Here is a 22,527-nt window from a genome sequence, read left to right as displayed (position 1 = left end):
CATTCCTGGAGCATCGCGTGCTACAGGGGCCCCCGGTCAGCGTGGACCTCAGGGGAATACAGCATCCTTTCTCCCCACAGCCATGTGCGAGGAGCGCCCCTGCCTTCACACCTCTGCCCCAGCAGCCGTCGGCTCCCCACCCCGCAGGGCACACTGGATATGGCACAGCCCGGGATGGATATGTTGCTTTAAAATCCCCTCAGATGCTACTTATCCTCCTTTCCTCCCCACCTAAGACTCTTCCGACATCAGTCAGGTATCTTCCTGTATCTTGACTGATGATATCTTTTCCCTTGTTAGCCAGTCCTGTATCTGTCAGAGATACAGAACCAAGAGGATATGGATGGGGATGGGTATAGGTGCGGGTATAGGTTTAGGTATTTTGCTTTAAGGAACTGTTTCACACAATCGTGGAGACTGCAAATCTGAAATCTGCAGGGCGGACCAGCCAGCTGGAAACTCAGGCAGGAGTTAACACTGCAGTCCTGACATCTATTAAAATAATGAAACAAGGAGGCCATCAGGTAGAGTGGGTTCTGATCCTTCGGCAGCCTACAGGAGCACACCGAGGCCTACGCGGGAGTCCGTGCACTCGATTCCAAGAAAGTGAAATTTAGGAACAATCCATCACAAACAGCCTGAGCCGGACATGGGCTGGAGCACCAGGAGCTCAGAGAAGGTGCTGGGGGAACAGAGGGTCGTCCTCCCCTCTCCTGAGGAGCTGGCCGAGGGCCGGGTGCACAGAGGGGGAGGACTGGAGGGGCTGGGGCATCCTGCCTCTTTGAGGAGGAAGAGAACTGTCCCTGTCACCTTTCAGCAAACAGCCCCAACTCTGCCCCCTGCCCCACCCCAGGCCTTTTCCTCCCCCCAAGTCAGTATGTTGCCAAGCGCATATGCACTGAGAGTGTCTGTGTGGACGCTGGATTACACTGGAGACTGGTTTTCACTGTGGTGACTAAGTGACTGTGTCAAAGCCCACGCTTCACAGTCTTAATCTAATACTTATCTGGCTGCCACAGCGTGCGGGGTGCCCACCCATCCTCACGTGGGGAGACGAGCACCCGAGGTGGGGGGCGAGGAGCACCCTGGGGCAGGCGTGAGGACAGCTCTTCTCATATCTTGGTTTCTATGGTGCCTTCCGAGAACTCTCCCGAGGAATTCTGGGAGAGGCAGGTGAGCAGGCTCACTCCCTGCTCACCTTTCCCAGCTTCCCCCGTGGGCCAGAAGGGGAGACGCTGGGCGCAGGAGGACGTGCAGGACGTGGAGCCAATCCCACAGGGGAGGCAGTACACCTCCAAGGCCCTCGCAGTCTCCTCAGACTCCTCCTGGATTTGATTCCACACCAGGAGGCCTCTCTCCTCCAGGCTTCCTAATGGGAAGACGGCAAGCAGTCAGGACTGGGCACTGACCACGCGGCCCTTGGGCTGGGGGAGCCTCTGGTGCCCCCTGCAGGCACCCGGGAGGTCTCCCCTGCCAGCCCGCCAGCTGCCGACAGCGACAGCATCGTCTCCTCCTCCTCCGCTGCTTGTCTGGAGCATTCCGGGAGCTCCCGCTGCGGCTGATGTGCAGCAGAGCTCCAGGGTACAATCCTAACTGAACCCTACCCTTTCCTCACCTTCAGGGGGTGGGCCTCTCCACCACTGTTTCTAGAATGCAGGCGCACTTTACACTTGGTAGAGAGAACAAATGTGGAAAACAGAGTGCCGTCAAGCAGGTGATAGAGAGCCTAGAGGTCCTCTCAAGGGGCCATGGGAGGTTCGAGAAGGGAGCACTGAAAGCCACCCCTGATGGCCGCTCTGCACTGCTCACGGCGACATCCTCAGCTCCCAGAGACTCGGTTTGCTCATCACCACACTGGTTCCCCTCTATTCTCATTGTTCCCTTGTCTCTCTCCCCTGTTAGCCTGTGGGTTTCTGGAAGGTGGGGGGGGGGGGGCCTGTCTCTCTGCTCTTTGTATTCTCAGTCCAGAGCATCTGGAACACAGCAAGTGTTCGGTGGGTTTTCATTGAAAATGTGAGTGAATGAATGAATGCATACATGTGTCCTCTCCCTCGCCAACTGGACTTTGGACTGTAAGACAGCTGGGGCTGTGTCCTTTTCTTCTTGCATCTGGGGTATTTCTCACCTTACAGCTCTGTTACAGCGAAATTGTCTCCCTCTCCCACCCTCCCCCCCAAAATCATATGTTGAAGCCCTAACCCCCCTACCTGGGAATGTGACTGTATTTGGAGATAGGATGTTTAAAAGGGTGATCAGTTAAAGACGAGGTCTTTAGGGTGGGCCCTAATCTAATCTGACTGGTGTCATAACATGAAGAGAATAAGACACACAGAGAGACAGCAGGGAGGCACCCACATGGAGGAAAGGGCATGTGAGGTCGTAGCAAGAAGGCCGCCAAGGAGAGAGCCCTCCGGAAAAACCAACTCTGCCACCTCCTGGATTTCAATCTTCTAGCCTCCAGACTGTGAGAACACACAGTTGTTGTTTAAGCCAGTCTGTGGCATTTTGTTACTGCCGTCCTAGAAAGCTAATACCATCCTGTACATCCACCCCACCCCGCCCCCCACCGCCAGACCCAGGGCCTGCTTGACATACTCTGTGGTCAGCCTGACATGGTCATTGGGCTCAGCGAAGCAATGTGGGTGGCCCAAATGCTGACCGCCTACCCGAACCGCTAGCTTACAGAGCGAAGGTGAGCCCTACCGGGGATGGTGTTGTCCAGGAGAAAGCCCAGGAATCCACCGACAAACATGCCCGTGGTCAGCAGGACCTGGATGACCTGGTCCAGCTGGAGAATCCCTAGAATGGAGACAAAAGCAACCAGGATTCCCAGGGGCCGAGGGCCCCCTGCCTCTGCCCCTGGAGAGGTCATATTCTAGGAGACAGAGAATCACCTGTCTGGAGCTTCTCAGAGTTCTGGTTCACCCAGTTGGGAATGGCGAGACCACAGTAGATGGAGAAGCCAAAGATAAAGAGGTTCCTGGATGAGTTCATGTCCACGTACTGTAGGAGAGAAGCCCCCAGGGCAGCCCAGAGCCATCAGCTCCTGTACTGCACGGCGATCTCTCTCTCCTCCAAATGCCCCCTCCCCTCCCACTGCCACCGGAGATGGGGGAGGGAGGCTGGACTCAGGGCATCACACGCAGCCGGCAAGCCAGGCCGGGGTTCCACTTGACCCTGGGAGCTCAGTGGTCGGGACCACCCGAGTCGAATTGCTGCAGTTTCTGTTTTCCAGAAGTCTGGTGCATCCGGCTATTTCTTTCTTCCGTTCAGAGCCCACTGTGGTCTCTGGGAACCAAGGATTCCTTCACCTCCTCCCCTGCCCAGCCCTGTTCTCTTCATCCCAATTCTCACGGGCTCCTTTCAAGAGATGCACTGGCCGCGCTTCAAAGGGTGCCTCGCCTCACCTGCAGATTGGAAATCCCCACGGCAGTGATGACACCAAACATCACCAGGAACATGCCTCCGATCACCGGGGTTGGAATGGTGGCAAAGGCAGCCCCGATCTTCCCAAATACGCCCATCAGGAGAAGCACGCAGCCGGCAGCGACCATCACCATCCGGCTCCCCACCTGCTCAGGGAGACGTGGGACAAGACGCTCAGCTCCAGCCAGGCCTCGGCCTTGCTCCAGGGGCACCGCACATCACAATCTGGCGGACTTGAAAGAGCAGCCGCATGAGCCCAGATGGCCCCCCTCTGCTCCCACATGGGGGTTGGGAAAGGATGAGGGTGTGACCTTGGGTCTCGGCCTCTGCCCTCATCTCTTCGCGCACTGCTCTATCCCCATCTTAAAGTCCTGACTCAAATGCTCCTCTAAGAAGGCTTTCCAGTGAGGCCAAAGGTCTCTCTTGGGAGGCAGTTGACCCAATGCTTAGGAATGGGCGTTTGAGAGCCAACACCAGCTCTGCCCCTAACTGCCTGTATGACTTTGGGCACATGACTTAACCTCTCCAAATATCAGCTTCCAAAACTGCCAAAGGGAGTTAATTAATGATACTTCACAGAGAGGGAGCCAAAACTCAAGAGACTCTTAAAAACTGAGAACAAACTGAGGATTGATGCGGGGTGGGAGGGAGGGGAGGGTGGGTGATGGGTATTGAGGGGGGCACCTGTTGGGATAAGCACTAGGTGTTGTATGGAAACCATTTTGACAATAAATTTCATATTTAAAAAATAAAAATAAGAGAATACTTACTTCACAAACTCATTTTACAAGGCTAGCATTACTTTGATACCAAAGCCAGACAATAAAAGAAACTGCAGATCCACATCCCTGATGAATACTGAGGTTAAAAGTCTCAATAAAATATTAGGAAACCAAATTCAACATCACCTTAAAAAGATCATACACCGTGACCAAGTGGGATTTATCCCTGGGATGCAAGGATGTTTTAACATATACAAATGATAAATGTGATATGCCACGTAAATAAAATGAAATATAAAAACCATACAATCATCTCAAAAGATGGTGAAAAAGCATGAGACAAAATACAACATATTTTCATGATGAAAACTCTCAACATATTGGGTATAGAAGGAACACACCTCAACACAATGAAGGCATGAATATATGACAATAGAGATGATATGATCTTATATACAGAAAATGCTGAAGAGTCAACCAAGAAACTGTTAGACCCAATCAATGAATCAGTAAAGTCACAGAATACAAAAATCAACATATAGAAATCAGTTGCATTCCTCTACAAACAACAAAATATAGGAAAAATAAATAAAGAAAACAAGCCATTCATAATAGCATCAAAAACAATAAACTACTTAAGAATGAAGTTAACCAAGGAGGTGAAAGATCTGTACACTAAAAACTAAAAGACACTGATGAAAGAAATTGAAGAAGACACAAACAAATGGGAAGATACCCTGTGTTCATGGGTAAGAAGAATTAATGTTAAAATGTCCATACTATCCATGGGGCACCTGGGTGGCTCAGTCAGTTGAGCGTCTGACTTCGGCTCAGGTCATGATCTCATGGCTCGTGAGTTCGAGCCCTGCGTCGGGCTCTGTGCTGACAGCTCGGAGCCTGGAGCCTGCTTGGGATTCTGTGTCTCCCTCTCTCTCTGCCCCTCCCCTGCTCATACTCTCTCTCTCTCACACAAATAAATAAACATCGAGAAAAAATTTTTTAAGAAAAGACCATAGTATCCAAAGCCATCTGTATAGTCAATGCAATCTCTAACAAAATCCCAATGGCATTTTTCACAGAAATAGGAAAAAAAAATCCCAAAATGCATATGTAAATACAAAAGACCCCAAATAGCCAAAGGAATCCCGAGAAAGAAGAATAAACTGGTGGAATCACACTTCCTGATTTCAAATAACACTACAAAGCTATAGTAATTTAAACAGTATGGTACTGGCATAAAATCAGGCACATAGACCAAGAGAACAGAACTGAGAGCCCACAAAAAAAACCCATGAAAACATGGTCAACTAATATTTGACAAGGAAGCCAAGAATATTCAATGGGGTAAAGGACAGTCTTGTCAATAAAGAGGGCTGGGAAATCCAGAGAACCACATACAAGGAATAAAACTGGACCCCTACGTTTCATCATTCAAAAAACTAAACGCCAAATGGATTAAACACTTATACGTAAGACCTGAAACCATGAATCTCCTAGAAGAAAACATAGGGAAAATCCCTTTGGGATTGATTTTTACAATTTTTTTGGATATGACACCAAAAGTGTAAGCAACAGAAGCACAAATAAACAAATGGGACTAAACAAAACAAAAAGGCAACCTACAGAATGGAATAAAATATTTGCAATCCATATATCCGATAAGGGGTTAATACCCCAAATATATAAGAACCTATATCACTCAGTAACAACAACAATAACAACTTAAAAATGGGCAGAGGAACTGAATAGACATTTCTCCCAAGAAGACATACAAATGGCCAACAGGTACATGAAAAGATGTTCAACATCACTAGTCACCAGGGAATTCAATCAAAACCACAGTGAGAGATCACGTCAGGTGTATTAGATTCAGTTATCATTAAAAACGTAAGATGGGGGGGCGCCTGGGTGGCTCAGTCGGTTGAGCACCGACTTCGGCTCAGGTCACGATCTCGCGGTCCGTGAGTTCGAGCCCCGCATCGGGCCCCTGTGCTGACAGCTCAGAGCCCGGAGCCTGTTTCAGATTCTGTGTCTCCCTCTCTCTGACCCTCCCCCATTCATGCTCTGTCTCTCTCTGTCTCAAAAATAAATAAATGTTAAAAAAAAAAAATTTTTTTTAAAAAGGTAAGATGGGGCACCTGGGTGGCTCAGTCGGTTAAGCAGCCAACTTCAGCTCAGGTCATGATCTCGAGGTCTGTGAGTTCGAGCCCCGCATCGGGCTCTGTGCTGACAGCTCAGAGCCCAGAGCCTGTTTCATATTCTGTGTCTCCCTCTCTCTCTGACCCTCCCCCACTCGTGCTCTGTCTCTCTCTGTCACAAAAATAAATAAATGTTTAAAAAAAAAATTAAAAGAAAAAAAGGTAAGAAATAACAGGTCTTGGTGGAGACATGCAGAAAAGGGATCCTTTGTGTACCATTATGTACTGTTTATTGCAACATAAACTGGCACAGCCACTATGGAAAACAGTATGGCTTTTCCTCAAAAAACTAAAAATAGGATTACCATATGATCCAGCAATTCCTCTTGTGAGGATTTATGCACAGAAGCCAAAACACTAACTGGAAAAGATATCTGCAACCGTGTTCACTGCAGCATTATTTACCACAGCCAAGATTTGGAAACAACGTAAACGTCTACTGATGGATGAATGGATAAAGAAAATGTGGTATACATACACAATGGCATATTACTCAGCCATAACAAATGAAATCTTTCCATTCTCAACAACATGGATAGACTCTGAAGGCTATGCTAAGTGAACTATGTCAGAGAAAGAGAAGTATCGTATGGTATTCACATGCGGAATCTAAAAAAAGCTAAATTCGCGGAAACAGAGAGGAGAGTGGTGGTTACCAGGGTGGAAAAAACAGGGAGAAAATGGGAAGATGTTTGCCAAACAGTATAAACTTCCAGTTAGAAGATGCATAAGTTCTGGGGATCTAAGTACAACATTGTGACTATAGTTAACAGCACTGTATTATATGTATACTTGAAAGTTGCTAAGAGAGTAGCTCTTAAATGGTCACACTGTTAAAAAAAAAAAAAAAGAAAGAAAGAAATGGTCATTCTATAACCTGATGGGAGGGTTAGCTAATGGTGGCCATCATGTTGCAATATGTTAGTGTATTTTCTTTTTTTTTTTTTAATTTTTTTTTTAACGTTTATTTATTTTTGAGACAGAGAGAGACAGAGCATGAACAGGGGAGGAGCAGAGAGAGAGGGAGACACAGAATCCGAAACAGGCTCCAGGCTCTGAGCAGTCAGCACAGAGCCTGACGCGGGGCTCGAACTCACGGACCGTGAGATCATGACCTGAGCCGAAGTCGGACGCTTAACCGACCAAGCCACCCAGGTGCCCCTGTTAGTGTATTTTCAAATAAATACAGGGTACAGCTTAAACTTACACAACGTTACATGTCAAGTATGTCTCAGTAAAGCTGCGGTGGGGGGAGGTGGGAAGGAAAATCTGGAGCACAGTGAGACACAGAGAGGCACCTGGGAGACGAGATGAACAGCAAGGGTTCCTCCATGAAGGTCAAGGGCCACGGGGAGGAGTTAGAATACAATCCAAAAACAAGGCATAAACAAAATGTGGTGTGTGTGTGTGTGTGTGTGTGTGTGTGTGTATTATACATGGGATGGAATATTATTGGGCTGTCTGTGGACAGTCCTGGAGATAAGCCAGTCGCGAAAAGACAAATACTGCACGATTCCACTCCTGTGATGTAACTAGTCAAATTCAGAGACAGAAAGTAGAATGGTGGTTGACAGGTGCTAGGGAGAGAGGAGGATAAGGCCTCGTTTAATTGATACAGATTTCAGGTTTTGTGTTATGTGCCCTTAACCACAATGAAAAGTACTTTTTAAAGTATTTTTAAAAAGATACTCTAGTGTCGACTACTGAAGTCCATTAATGCCACGATAAGTAGCAGATTCTGCCTTTGTTTCTTTTTCTTTCCAGCCTAAGAGCTTACTTATTGAACTGTCTTAATTACAGGACGTGTGGCAAGAATTTAACCACATCAAAATACATTTCTTTTTTTTTTTTTTTCCGTTTTGTTTATGGTCCTAAAAAGGAACAACAAACAAAGGCTGGAATCAAAGCTAAAGGGAACACAGCCCTGGCCAGGGTTTTTATTTGGGCTCGCTGAGACCCGTGTTGGACTTCTGAACTCCAGGTCAGTAAAAGAAGGAATCTGAGTCGTTTGAAACTGCGAAGTTTGTGATAATTTGTTCCAGCAACAACAAGAGACTGAAGCACTGAGGACAGATTGGGGGGCACCCAGCCCACCCCATCAGTCACCGTCAGCAGACTTACCCTGGTGATACCCAGCGCCCCGACATTCTCGCTGTAGGACGTGGTCCCGTTCCCGGTCCCCCAGGCCCCTGCCAGCAGACAGCCAAGACCCTCTATGCCGATGCCTCGGTTGATCGCGTGCCTCGGAGGGGGTGGCGCCCCCACCAGCCGCGCGCAGGCGTAGTAATCGCCTACCGACTCCACCATGGAGGAGATAACCCCGGCAATGATCCCGAAGACCCCAGCCAGGCTGATGGTGGGGAGGCCCCACTGTCCTGAAAGAGCAGCGCAGAGGGAATGTTAATCCAGAAGGCGGCAGGTTGCTGAACCCCAACTTCTTTGCCAGGGGCGTCTTTGGAAAGCTTATAAAAATTCTTTTAACCTTTATTTACTTTTTGAGAGAGAGAGAGAGAGAGACAGACAGACAGACAGACAGACAGACAGAACGTGAGCAGGGGAGGAGCAGAGAGAGAGGGAGACGCACAATCCGAAGCAGGCTCCAGGCTCAGAGCTGTCAGTGCAGAGCCTGATGCAGGGCTTGAACCCATGAACCGCGAGATCATGACCTGAGCCGAAGTTGGACGCCTAACAGACTGTGCCACCCAGGCGCCCCTGCAAGGCTTTCAAGACCAGGAAGTATGTCTTCCAACCCCACGACTGTCCAGAGGCTTTGGCCTAGACTCCTGCCCTCCCACTCCTTCCTGAGGGTAAGTCAGACACGCAGACCTGGAGGTCACTGTGCAAAAGAGCAAGCGACAGGGCTTCTTCCCAGGGCACATCTTGAAGCATTTGGAAGCAGAGATTCTCACTCAGGGAGGCTCTGGGTCCACAGTACGCGGGGCCAGGCCCTCCCTCCCTGGTACCTGGTTATTAATACACCCCGAGCCAAGAAGTGTTAGGAAAGACAACCAGAAGTGGGCTATGGGATGGCTGTGACCTCATCTTCCTGGAAATGTTCTCATTCAGCCCAGGGATCCCTTGGGTAGATGCAACTAATCCAGGAAGAGTCCCAAAGGTCTAGCCAGAAGGGTGAAATGTCTCTGATCTGCCCGCGCTCAGGCTGTGGGTTCTGGGTAACATGGAAGAGGGGTGGAGGGATGTAGACAGTCTTAGAGGAAGGTCCTGGAATGGGAGCCTTTGGTCTATCACCCTCAGAGGAATTTTTTTTAATATATGAAATTTATTGTCAAATTGGTTTCCATACAACACCCAGTGCTCATCCCAAAAGATGCCCTCTTCAATACCCATCACCCACCCTCTCCTCCCTCCCACCCCCCATCAGCCCTCAGTTTGTTCTCATTTTTTAACAGTCTCTTATGCTTTGGCTCTCTCCCACTCCCACTCTCACTCTCTCTCTCTCTCTTTTTTTTCCTTCCACCCTCAGAGGATTTTTAGGACAATCTGAGGGTCTCCTTCTTCTCCTAGGGGTCTGACACAGACTCCCTAGAGCCTGCTCCTCCTGGTCAGATCTTTTGGAAGAGATCCATCCTTTGCCCCTATTCAGCTCTCCATCCAGTGCCCTGGGCCCCACGGACAGTCCTGGAAAACACATGTCCCAGTCAAAAAGGGGCCCTATCTTGTCATTACCTGGGTAAGGGAAGCGAAACCAAGGAGCCCGGCTCAGGACATCGCCTTTGGTGTCGGTGCGGGCCAGGTGCCCGTAGGCCGTGGGGGCCGTGGGGAGGGTATTGGTGACTGTGAGCACGAAGCAGAGAAGCCACGAGATGCAGAGCGCCAGCAGCACCTGCCAGAGGGAGGGGCTTCACTACCCATCCCAGACCCCCGGCCCCTGCCAACGCCTCCCAGAGGTGCTGGGCCAGGGAGGCAGGTCAGGGAAGCTCTTTGAAATAAGCAAGTGCTGGGTTACTGGCCCTGGTGGTGACAACAGCAATCTGCATCATAATTAGTGCATTAACGGAATGTAGAAAATAAACTCTGGAAAGACCTTGTATCAAACAGAGGCAGAAATGTCTAGCAAAATAGGCACAGCCTGGGGCAGAAAGATTACCATCTGTCTTCCTTTCCACGGCCTGCTGGTCACATGACCTTGGATCAAACTCCCTGAGCCTCAGTTTCCTTGTCTGTGCGATGGCATTACAATCACTGCTCTGCAGGGCCTGAAGCCAGATTTCTTAGAGCAGGGTCTTCAGATATACTGATATTTCATCCCTGGTGGCAGAACCCCAGAAATGTGTATTTTGAGCGATGTCCCCAACTGATTCTTGCACACAGTGAACTGTAGAACCGCTGACCTGCAGGGTGGTGAAAGATGGACGAGACGTGGAAGTACCTTTGTACAATTTGAGACGTAGCTCACGGTGCAATTAAACCAGAAAACATACCGTGTGGTTGGTAGCCACACAGAGCTAACCCCGGTGCAAATCCAACAGCTGGGTGTCTGAAGAGGGGGCACCAGCATCGCCGTGAGGGATCTGGCTTGCCCACGGGCCGCTGAGGAGGAACGTGATCTGAGCGACAGAGTCCTTAGTTTTGTGGAGTCGGGCGTGAACCTTGCTGGGAGCACAGCCCCAGGAACGTGAGAAGGCTGTCCCGCACTGGTGCCCAAAGCAGTGACCTTGGGGCAGGGTTCTCTGCTCCTGGGGGAGCAGCTTTGCGGAATGAGGGGACCACATCGCACCAGCAGCCAGGGAGCACTCCCAAGGACGGTCGGCGGGCCTCCTTCTACAGAGGATGAATGCAGGTCGGGGGGGAGGAGCCACCACACGAGGAGGAGCATTTGCTTTGGGGACCTTCTGGGAGTGTGAGGGGATGCCCCCCACTCTCCAGGTGAGTCCACTAAGAACGGAAGAGGGCGGGGAGTGCTTCTTACCGGGAAGACCTGAAACAGGTAGAACTTAGACACGCGGCACTTCTTCTGTCCTCTGTAAATGGGCATGGGCACAGCGACATTTTTCAGGTACTGAGAAAACAGCACGATGAGGAAGATGGTCCTGAAACAGAAACATGCCATGCCCAGCCCTGCAAGCTGGGGCTTATCCTCAGCAAGTGTCCAGGAGGCTGAGCCACCACTGTCTCGGGGACGGGGAGGCAGTGGCCGCACCGGGAGCGTCCCCATCGAGGCCCCTCTTGGCAGCGCGGGCAGCGTCCTGCCATCTCTGAAAAGGTGGGCTGTTCCCTTTCAGAGCCGCCGGTGGCTGGAGAGGAAGAGCGGGGAGGGGGGCTGTTATCCCCTGGGGGTGGGCAGCTGGATGGGTCCAGCGGTTGGAGCCGGTGAGGTGAGAGTCCAAGACTGTCCTCTCTCCTGGGTCGTTCTGCAAGTCCTTGTGGTCAGACTGCAGTGGCAGTGTGTCCGGTGCTGTCCCCAAGTCCCTTCGAAGCTCTGTTGAAACGCTTAAGGCCTCTTTTTCCATAAAGCCTTCCTGACCCTCCCAGTTGGCTTCCACCACCCCCTCCCCTGAACGTGCTTGGCATTCTGCGATTGTCGTCACTGTCTCCCGGTGTCACAGCTCCGTGGGTCCAAGGCTCATCTCTCTCCTACGCCGTAAGCTTACTGAGAGCTGGAGCCACGTCTTTGCACCCTTCTCAGGTGCCAGAGATTTACGGACATTTGCAATAAAACCTAGCAGGCAGAGGACCAGCAGTATCGATTTTTTGTGAACACTAAGTATTCTTCTATGCTGCCTGTGATTACTTCATTGTTTTGAGTACTAAAAATGCAACAAATAGTATTAATAATAAATTGTGGCAATTTTGCTGTTTTTTAAGGTATCGGAGTATTCATGAAAATATCCGTAAACCACAAGAGTTTGCCAATATCCAGAACACATTCTTCTTGCTGGGGAATCTTCCACCAGAAAGAACTTGGTGCCACTCCGTTCCCAGAGAGTACTTACATGGCGGCAATGCCCCAGTGGATCCCAGCATTGTTGCCCGCAGAATCAAAGAGAGGCAAGGCCACCAGGGAGATGGTCGGAGCAATGGTCAAGGGGCCAATGAAGCGCATGAGAAACCCAATGAGGCCTGAGAATCCCACCAGCATCTGGACGCAGGAAGCGACCATGATAGCGCCCTGCAACTGAGGAGGGAAAGTACAGTTCATGTGCCTTGAAACTTGCAGAGGCCAGGGGCCACCACGGCAGACCCAGCTGTGGCAGCCCCCTCCCCAACCTGGTCCCCCGGGGTGGCGCACACAGAGGCAGTGCAGCGACAAGGCTGAACCCCCGAGGAACTGAGGCAAGGAGAGCCCTGATCTCACTCCGCTCTCCACTTTGGGATTTCCCACCACACCTTGGGCATCTGTACTTAATTTGAAAGTTTTCAGGAAATAGCCTTCAAAAGTCCTTCTCGGTCATAGTGATGATGCTGCTGTCTGGGAATCCTAACATCACCCAGTAGTGTGTTGAACATCTTGTTGCTTTATTTTTCTGTTTTCCCACTATCTGTTGCAAGCCTTGGCAATTTTTTTTTTCGGTAAAGGACCAGATAGTGAATATTTTAGGGTTGATCAGCCATATGGGCTCTGTCGAAACTTCTCCAGACAAGATGTGAACAAATGAGCCTAGCTGTGTTCCAATACGATTTCATGGGTAGATACTGAAATTAGAATTTCATATAATTTGGGCACATCATGAAGTAGTATTCTTCTTTTTCAACCATTTAAAATATAAAACCATTCTCAGCTTGTGAGCTATATAAAAACAAGCAGCAGTCCAGATTTGGTTCATGGCCTGAAGTTTGCCAACCCCTACTTTGTAGGACTGATTGAATTCACTTTACTTCTCCTTTTTTACTCTTCCAGTTTGGATGTTCCACATTCCATTTTGGCCCTGATAACTCTCCCTGTTTTGAAGTCTGCTCTTTCTGAAAGTAATAGAATGACTCCTACTTTCTTTTGACTAGTGTTAGGGTGGTATATTTTTCTCCATCCACTTACTTTCAATCTCTGTGTGCCTTTATATTTACAGTAGGTTTCTTACAGACAATATTTAGTTAGGTCACATTTTTTAAAATGTTTTTATTTATTTTTGAGAGAGAGAGAGAAAGAGAGAGAGAAAGAGCGTGAGCGGAGGAGGGGCAGAGAGAGAGGGAGACACAGAATCCAAAGCAGGCTCCAGGCTCTGAGCTGTCAGCACAGAGCCTGATGTGGGGCCCGAGCTGTGAGATCATGACCTGAGCTGAAGTCGGACACTCAACTGACGGAGCCACCCAGGCACCCTGTTTTTTAAATGCACTCTGACAATCTCTGTCATTTAATTGGTACATTTAATCCAAATGTTATCATTCAAAGTGATAACTGATGTAGTTGGGTGGGTATCTACCCTATTCATTACTGTTTTCTATTTGTTGCCCTTCTTTGTTCCTATTTTTGTCTTCCACTCTGTGTGTGTGTGTGTCTGTGTGTGTGTGTGTGTGTGTGTGTGTGTGTGTTGGGTTTTTTTTTTTTTTTAGTTTAGTTTATTTTGAGAGAAAGACAGAGACAGAGACAGAGAGACAGTGAGTGGGAGAGGAGCAAGGGGGGTGGGGGGACAGAATCCCAAGCAGGCTCCGTGTTGTCATCCCAGAGCCCAACGTGGGGCTCAGACTCACAAACCATGAGATGACAACCTGAGCTGAGATCAAGAGTTGGACGCTTAACCAGCTGAGCCACCCAGGCACCCCTCTTTTTGTGCTTTTAATGGAGCATTTTGTCTGACTCCGTTTTTTCTCTTTTCTTAGCCTATCAGTTATACTTCTTTCTTTCTTTCTTTCTTTTTTTAAAACTTTTTTGAATGGTCGCCCTCGAGTTTGCAACATACACTTAAAACTAATCCAAGTCCGCTTTCAGGTAACAAGATGCCAGTTCACGAGCAGGGTGAGCACATTAATAACAAAGTAATCCTAATCCATCCTTATCATCGCTTGTATCATTGCTGGCACCTCTTTCATTTACATATGGGGACACATCAGTATATAAATAGAAACTACCATGATCCTGGAAGGGGAAGTTTGGATGGGTCTAATGACGTGTTGAAAACTGAACTTGTCTTCTCTTCCCAGTTATTTTTTACTTTTTCTGTTACCACCATGTTCTTAAAATAGAACCACTGTTGGCTTTTACTTCTCCATTATTTATAGCCCAGCAAGTAATGCCCTTCCTATCGGTGGTACATTTGCACCACTTTCCCTGGTGGCTAGTATTGGGATATACAGCTGGTGTGCTGACCATCAGGGTTTTCAATCCTTGAGATGTGCGTGTAAACCTAACTCAGTTAAACATGGAATATCTACCTTAAATTCCAATAGGCTGGCTGGGTAGATTCAACCAATCCATCCTATTAATGAAACGAGGTTGAAATTTACAAGAACTTTCTCCTGTTTACAGCACTGGTGAAAAACATTGGACCAGCAGATGGAGCTAAACTACCACAGAAAAGGCTCTGGCTTTGGTTTACTGTGTGGGAGCCTTGGAAACCAGGTGGGAGAAAATAATGGAGACTATTGTCTTAGACCAGTCAACAGGAATCCCTACTGCGGGCCCTGGGCTTTCGAGCAGCTGTTGGCAAACTTCTGTAAAAAGCTAGATGATAAATAGTTTAGATTTTGGGGGCCATGTGTGGTTTCTCTCACATCCTCTTTTTTAAAACAACCTTTTAAAAATGTAAAAACCATTCTTACTTTGTGAACAGTTAGAAAACCAGACCTCAGGCTGGATTTGGTCCAAGAGCCGTAGTTTTCTGATTCCAGCTCTAAGGACTCCATATATCATAAACACAATAAAGGTAATAAGAAACTATGGGGTCTCTGCCACTTGGGATCCCATGTTCAATGCAGGCACAGCGTGACCCATATCCCTCAACATCTCCCTATTAATACTGTTCAAGCCCCAGGGAAATTATTTTCCAGAACTCTTGCCCAGCATCCTCAAAACACAAGGTCGCTGCTTCTGAATGCGGTAAAGCTTTGTGAGTTGTGCCACTGTAAAGCCAGAGTCAGGTACTTCATGAGGACACAGGAAAGATCTGAGCCAGGAGTGCTTAGGTGGGAGAAGAGACAAATGAACTCATCACATCTTTCTTCTTGGAAGGTATAAAGGCAACAGATTCTTGCATAAGCAAGTCCAGTCCTGGGGCACCTGGGGCGCTCAGTCAGTTGAATGTCCGACTCTTGATTTGGGCTCAGGTCGTGATCCCAGGGTCAAAGGATTGAGGCCCACATTGGGCTCTGTACTGAGTGTGGAGCCTGTTTAAGATTCTCTCTCTCACCCCCTGCTTGCTCCCTCTCTCTCTCTCTCAAAAAAAGAGGGGGGGGGGATTCCAGCCCGCAATAGGTCTGAGCGAAAGGGAAATCTTGCCCCTGGCATCTACTTGTTTTCTCTTAGTTTCAATTTGGACTTAACGAAGCCAAATACAGACTCCCTGGGGGACAGAAGAAGCAAACAAACAAACAAACACCCACAAACCACGAGTGTTCTGTGATTCATTCTGTTGGTGGTATCATAAAACTGGGCTTTGCTGAAGAAGCATAGCCTAATTTGGAGAAGGTGGTACAACACACAGCATTCTGAGACTCGCCAATCCACCTGGCAAAAATCCAGGGCCCCACTAGCTTGACAAGGGAAATTCTTAGGACTATCTTGGTCTAGAGCTATCTGGAACCGTTCTTTAAAGATTAAAGAACCTTGCTAACTCTGGATTCACTCTGAGATAAAAAGGAAGCACGAAGACTGGATGAGATTATGGAGGTACAACATACTTTTGGCCCGTGTATCAGAGCGTAGGTGTGTGCACAAAAAACTGCTTTTGCAAGGGAAGAAGAACAACCGAAGGTTCTGGCTGGAACTCGACAAGTGATGGCTCAGACTGATCTGCTGTGCCCTTATAAGCACAGTACTTGCTGAGCTATCAAAAGTGTTGGTGGGAGAGCCCACACTGAATGAGAACAGACTCTGTTAGAAGCCAGGTGGCCTTAGGTGAGTTTGTGGCCTGAAGCAGCTACTCAACCCCCTCTCCCTTTGACAGACCATCACTAACTAGTCTGCATTGTTTGGAATTAGACCACAAGCAGATGGCACCAAATAATTTTAAGATCGGAGATTCCCGTCACATCCTGAGTGATGCCCCAAAGGCATCAAGTAAGGAAGGACAGATCCACAAAATCCCCTGATTAAAGGAAATAGTTATAGTCAGGTAAAGAGAAGGCACGTATACAGGGAGCGTTCGTAGGATTCATGAGCAAGTGACAGTCCTCTCCCACGGCCCCCACCGGGACAGACACTACCTCACAAGATAACCTGACTCCAGGAACAAGGACTTGGATTTCACTGTGTGAGTCTTTGAATTCGGAAAGCACTAGTTGGGGCCACGCTAAAGGTACTGCTCGCCTAACCGAGAAATGGAGGCTAGAAGCATATAACATTTCAACAGAAGGACATTGGTGGGAGAAGTAAAGCAAGTCTAAGTGCAGCCAATGGACCGAGTGACAAGGCTGACTATGCGAACATACGGACCCGGGATTGCCCCCGTATAATTACATAGGGTCTTGGGCTGCGGTCAGTGACTAGCAGTTTGGGCTGGCAAGTGGCTCATACAGGGCTCCTTTTATGGCACACGAGTTTATAGTTAAATCTCAAATATTGGTGGTTCATGGTGATGCCCCTGAGTCTTAAAAAGAGGAGTGAAGTATGACTTTGAATGTAGTCACTAGGGTCCACAAGATGATACCTTGCGCCACAATCCATGCACACGTGGGCTCATGAACAACATAATCCCTATCTCCATCTGAAGTCACTTAGGTTGCCCAGGATGGTCCCCGTTGCCAATAGCAATGGGCGCATGTGCCTTTGGTGGGAGAATATGAGGGTATATGGCCCATGTCTCAGAGCTGGCAGTCTGCCTGTGCTGGACATTTCACAGAGTATGGGAGGTTTTAATATTTTTAAAAACTGGCATTGACAGTGTCTCTGGTTTGACCTTTGCCTATTTTGCAACTGAGGCCGTGAACCAGACTACTATAAAAAGACGGGCAGGGGCGCCTGGGTGGCGCAGTCGGTTAAGCGTCCGACTTCAGCCAGGTCACGATCTCGCGGTCCGTGAGTTCGAGCCCCGCATCAGGCTCTGGGCTGACGGCTCGGAGCCTGGAGCCTGCTTCCGATTCTGTGTCTCCCTCTCTCTCTGCCCCTCCCCCGTTCATGCTCTGTCTCTCTCTGTCCCAAAAATAAATTAAAAAAAAAAACGTTGGAAAAAAAAAAAAAAAAAAAGACGGGCAACCCAGGTTGCCCACCAACATGAATGTCAACATATATGTGAAAAAGCTCAAGGACTTCCTGGCCTCCATAACCATAGGAGTCAATTCCTATAATAAATCTCCTCTTACGTGTATCACTATGTATCCCGCTGGTTCTGTTTCTTTGGTCATCCCTGACTGGCACACATATCTTATGACAGCAATCCCACTCCTAGCTGTATATTCAGTGGAGATACGAATATACATTCACCTAAAAACAAGGACACAAACATTTATAGCAATACTATCTATAACTGGAATGCCATCTATAACTATCAATAACTGGAAACTACCCATAAACACAGTCTGCGTAACAGCAGAATAGATAAATAAATTGCTGTAGAGTTATATAATGGAACACTACTCAGTAAAGACAGTGAAGAATCTACCCCAACATATAACAATACGGAAGACTCTTGTAAAAATAATGTTGAGGGGGCACATGGGTGGCTCAGTCAGTTAAGCATCTGACTTGGGCTCAGCTCATGATCTCACAGTTCATGGGTTGGAGCCCTGTGTCATGCTCTGTGCCGACAGCTCGGACCCTGGAGCCTTCTTCGGATTCTGTGTCTCCCTCTCTCTGCCCCTCCCCTGCTTGCACTGTTTCTGTTTCACTCAAAAACAAATAAACATTAAAAAAAAATTTTTAATTATGGAATTGAGACATGGACTTTAGGTAAATCATCTATTTAGAAGTAAGCACTGATAGCTTTATCTTGACTTTCTGTAAATTTGGATATAAATAGCTTGAGCACTACAAATCAACTTGAAACAATTAAATGTATATGTTTCCTTGAAAAAAAATAATAAAAAAAATTTTTTTAATAAAAAAAATAATGTTGAAGGAAGAAGACAGACACAAACTAATATGTACTGTGTAGTTCCGTATATGACGTTCAAAACCAGGGGGAACTAATCTATGGTATTGGAAATCAGGTCAGTGATTATCCCTGAAGGAGGAACAATGGAGCCTCTGGGATGTTGGTAATGTTCTGTTGCTTGATCCAGGTGCTGGTTACACAAGCAAGTTCAGCTTTTGGAAATTTATTGTGTTCTTTTCTATCTGTATTAAACTTAAGTTAAAAGTTCATTTACAAGGGTAGTGGCGCCTGGGTGACTCAGTCGGTTGAGCATCTGACTTTGGTTCAGGTCATGATCTCACAGTTCATGGGTTCGAGCCCAGTGTCGGGCTCTGTGCTGACAGCTCAGAGCCTGGAGCCTGCTTCGGATTCTGTGTCTCCCTTTCTCTCTGCCCCTTCCCGCTCATGCTCTGTCTCCGTCTCTCAAAAATGAATAAACATTAAAAAAAAAAACACAAAAAAGAAAAAAGAATAGAGGGGCATCTGGTTGGCTTTGTCAGTTAAGCACCCAACTTTGGCTCAGGTCATGATCTCATAGTTCATGGGTTCGAGCCCCATGTCGGGCTCTGTGCTGACAGCTCGGAGCCTGGAGCCTGCTTTGGATTCTGTGTCTCCCTCTCTCTCCCTGCCCCTCCCTGCTCATACTCTCTCTCTTTCTCTCTCTCAAAAATAAAAAAATAAACATTAAAAAACATTTTTTTTAAAAGTCCATTAACGAAGGTACAAGTTCTGACTTTGGAAGGAGGGGAGAAAAAATTGAACCAGAGCAATATTATCAAACATATGGTAGTAGTATACATTTCCCCTTCCACCCCCCTTAGCCCCTTACCTCTCGGATTCTCTTCTGCCATTCTTCAGTGAATTCAGGAGAGCTGGTGTTCACCAGGCTGGCATTGAGTGTCCACGGTGGGCACTTCCAAGTGGGGAGGGAGAGCATGGCCAGAGAGGGTGCCACAAAAGCAAATGTCCCTCCCTGGAGAATGGGCAGCCTGGAGGAGGGGGAAAAGGATGCAGTTACTCAAAAGATCCATTAGCACTGGTCTGAAACTGGGCCCAATGGGGGATTTTTTAAAATCCCAAGTCCTAGCTTGATTTAGAGGCGATACATGACCTAGCGGGTAAGCTCCATGTCAGACCCATGAACCCCGGCAAACTTTGGACAGGTGGGAGAGGTGAGTACGGGGAAGACAAGCAGACCTAACCCCAGTCTTAGAGATGCAAACTAAGGAGGAGAGTCAGGCACTGGGAAATCATTCACAGACCAGCAGAGCTCAGCGGCCATGTGCACTGGGTGCCATTGTCCACCCCGGTCTCAGAGAATCTTCCCCAGAGCCCAGGATAAAAGCACAGCTCCCATGTGGAGTTCTCCCTCCAAGAGATGCACAGCCTAAAATCTGGGTCGCCAGACTCCTTGGTGTCTTCCAAAATGATCAGCAATCCCAGACCTTTCCCTTCAAGCCTCCTTTTCATTATATGGACAGAACAGTTTTCAGGTAAATTATCAGGGTGCGTTTTTCCATCCAGGCCCTTCTCACTCCTGCCTTGCCTCTCACTCCATCCTCTGTGAGAACTTCTGGAGGTGTCCACCTACCTTTCTTCTCTTTGAGGTAAACACAGCCTGGTAAGTCAACCTCCAACAATCCTCTCTTATCAGATCAGAGGCCACCAAGGCTAACCTAGTCTGCCCACCCATGACACTAAAATTTGGGGTAGGGTGGAACAGAGGCACGCCAGTATCTTGATTGCATTTGTCACTATGATGCACCCACTTTGTCTTAACAATCCCAGAAGGGTATTTTTGAACTCAGGATTTCATAAAGATATCTTAAAGGCTTATTCTCGAGAATGACTGAGCACATTCTATGTAATGAAAATACAAAGTTTATGAGAGTTTTGTCACCCAAGTGGCCTTTGTATTCTGGCTGAATATTAGAGTCAGTGACACTTGGGCATCACCCTCAGTGGGTGGGCATCACCTTAGCAGGCTCGTCTAGCAGTGCACTCAAGGTGATTCTAATGTGCAGCCGGGGTTGAGGGCAACTGATCTAGATCTATAAATCTAGGCCCACAAAAGGCTCCAAAGTAGAATGGAATACATTGCCCACATAAGGCAGGAATCCACAAGTGGTGTATGGGTATGTGCGAACAACTTTTTTTTTTTATTTAAAAACTATGAATCTAAATATCTTGACACAGAAGGGAAGCATGCTCTATTTATCTTTACCAAATCTCCTTGAGGTTTTTTTTTTTTTTAATTTTTTTTTTTTTCAACGTTTTTTAATTTATTTTTGGGACAGAGAGAGACAAAGCATGAACGGGGCAGGGGCAGAGAGAGAGGGAGACACAGAATCGGAAACAGGCTCCAGGCTCCGAGCCATCAGCCCAGAGCCTGACGCGGGGCTCGAACTCACGGACCGCGAGATCGTGACCTGGCTGAAGTCGGACACTTAACCGACTGCGCCACCCAGGCGCCCCTCCTTGAGGTTTTAAAACAAACATATAGGGCTGCCTGGGTGGTGCAGTCGGTTAAGTGTCCGACTTCGGCCCATGATTTTTGGTTCATGGGTTTGGGCCCCGCGTCGGGCTCTGTGCTGACAGCTCAGAACCTGGAGCCTCCTTCGGATTCTGTGTCTCCATCTCTTCCTGCTCCTCTCCCGCTCCCTCTCTCTCTCTCTTTCTCTCTCTCTCAAAAATACAGTCCACCACGTCAGCCATTTCCATTGTGCTGGGCTCCATGAGGTCAGGGATTCATTATTTTTCACTGCCATTCCTCCAACACTGAGCCTGGCGCCACAAAGAAAACCTACCAACACTGGGTTTATCGTTGTTTTTTTAAGTTTAATAGGCGTGTAAGGAAGTCGTAACAAATGTTAATTTGCATTTCATTAAGCTATGAACGATGTGCACTCATTCATGTGATTTAATGTCTGTTTTCTCCTTGTCTATAAACTGTCTGTTCATTACATAGAATTTGGATACTGTTAAAATAAATAACAATTCTTATGATCATGAGCTTTCTTTTCATTAAAAAAAATGCTTTCTGTTACTGTATGCACCCCCATTCAGAAATTATTTAAGAGAGCATTTCAAAATTTTCAAGTAGTTGAGCACCTTTCTAATTCTGTTTGTGTCCATTTCTTCCAAGATGATTACATGTAGTTGGGGTAATACGATATATGGACTTTCTGCCTTTTTTGCATTTGCTAAATATCTTTTATGTTCAAGAACAAGGTGAATTTTTTCCATTTATTTGCTTCAGTGTATTATCATGCTTTATGTTTAGGTTCACACGGTGTATCAATAAATTTTTCCCTTATTGTTTTATACTTAGACCTTGCAGTTCCATTTTCTATTCCTTCCTGCCGTTGTCCCCACCCCATTTTGTTAGGTAGAACTTCTTTTTTTTTTTTTTTAACGTTCATTTATTTATTTTGAGAGAGTGCATGCACGTGCACAAGGGAAGAGGGGCAGAGAGAGGGAGAGAGAGAATCCCAAGCACTGTCAGAGCAGAGCTGGATGCAGGGCTCGAACTCATGAACCATGAGATCATGACCTGAGATGAAATCTAGAGGCAGTTGCTTAACCTACTGAGGCATCTAGGTGCCCCCGTTAAGTATAACTTCTTACCAAAAGTACCCTTTTGGTAAATAGATGTGAGCAATAGAAAGAGGGAAACAGAGGAAGATATATTGATCTACATACTCTCCTTTCACTGCTGCTAGTTCTTTTATGCACATCCCAGTACATGCATAGGGTACGTGCACTCAGTACTATCCTGGGCTTTCATTGTTCTATGTATGCTTTACCTTCTACGGTGACCTTGATGCATATCTCAGGGCTCTTTTTAAAAAAAAAAAATTTTTTTTAACGTTTATTTTTGAGACAGAGAGAGACAGAGCATGAATGCAGGAGGGTCAGAGAGAGAGGGAGATACAGAATCTGAAACAGGCTCCAGGCTCTGAGCTGTCAGCACAGAGCCCGACGCGGGGCTCGAACTCA

At 47.5% G+C, this 22,527-nt stretch overlaps 1 protein-coding gene across 4 annotated transcripts in view; it reads right to left on the bottom strand.

Moving 5' to 3' along the window:
* LOC131508950 (solute carrier family 23 member 1-like) overlaps positions 1-22,527 on the bottom strand; it is a 58,954-nt gene that overhangs the window by 7,033 nt on the left and 29,394 nt on the right. For 2 of the 4 annotated variants that reach the window (XM_058724190.1, XM_058724191.1), the window contains exons 5-13: positions 19,358-19,517; positions 12,301-12,482; positions 11,277-11,397; positions 10,034-10,190; positions 8,468-8,721; positions 3,408-3,572; positions 2,895-3,003; positions 2,704-2,799; positions 357-1,369 (exon numbers count right to left, since the gene is read on the bottom strand). In XM_058724190.1, coding sequence (XP_058580173.1) covers positions 1,113-1,369; positions 2,704-2,799; positions 2,895-3,003; positions 3,408-3,572; positions 8,468-8,721; positions 10,034-10,190; positions 11,277-11,397; positions 12,301-12,482; positions 19,358-19,517 — 1,501 coding nt within the window. In that variant the 3' untranslated portion in view covers positions 357-1,112. Of the gene's footprint in view, positions 1-356; positions 1,370-2,703; positions 2,800-2,894; positions 3,004-3,407; positions 3,573-8,467; positions 8,722-10,033; positions 10,191-11,276; positions 11,398-12,300; positions 12,483-19,357; positions 19,518-22,527 lie in introns of those variants that run through there. The other 2 variants (XM_058724193.1, XM_058724192.1) reach the window with 2 other exon arrangements.

Source organism: Neofelis nebulosa, chromosome 4 (assembly GCF_028018385.1).
Source record: "Neofelis nebulosa isolate mNeoNeb1 chromosome 4, mNeoNeb1.pri, whole genome shotgun sequence".
Classification (NCBI taxonomy): Eukaryota; Metazoa; Chordata; class Mammalia; order Carnivora; family Felidae; genus Neofelis; species Neofelis nebulosa.
Note: the sequence above shows the minus strand (reverse complement) of the source record. Positions and strands in the feature narration are given on the sequence as shown.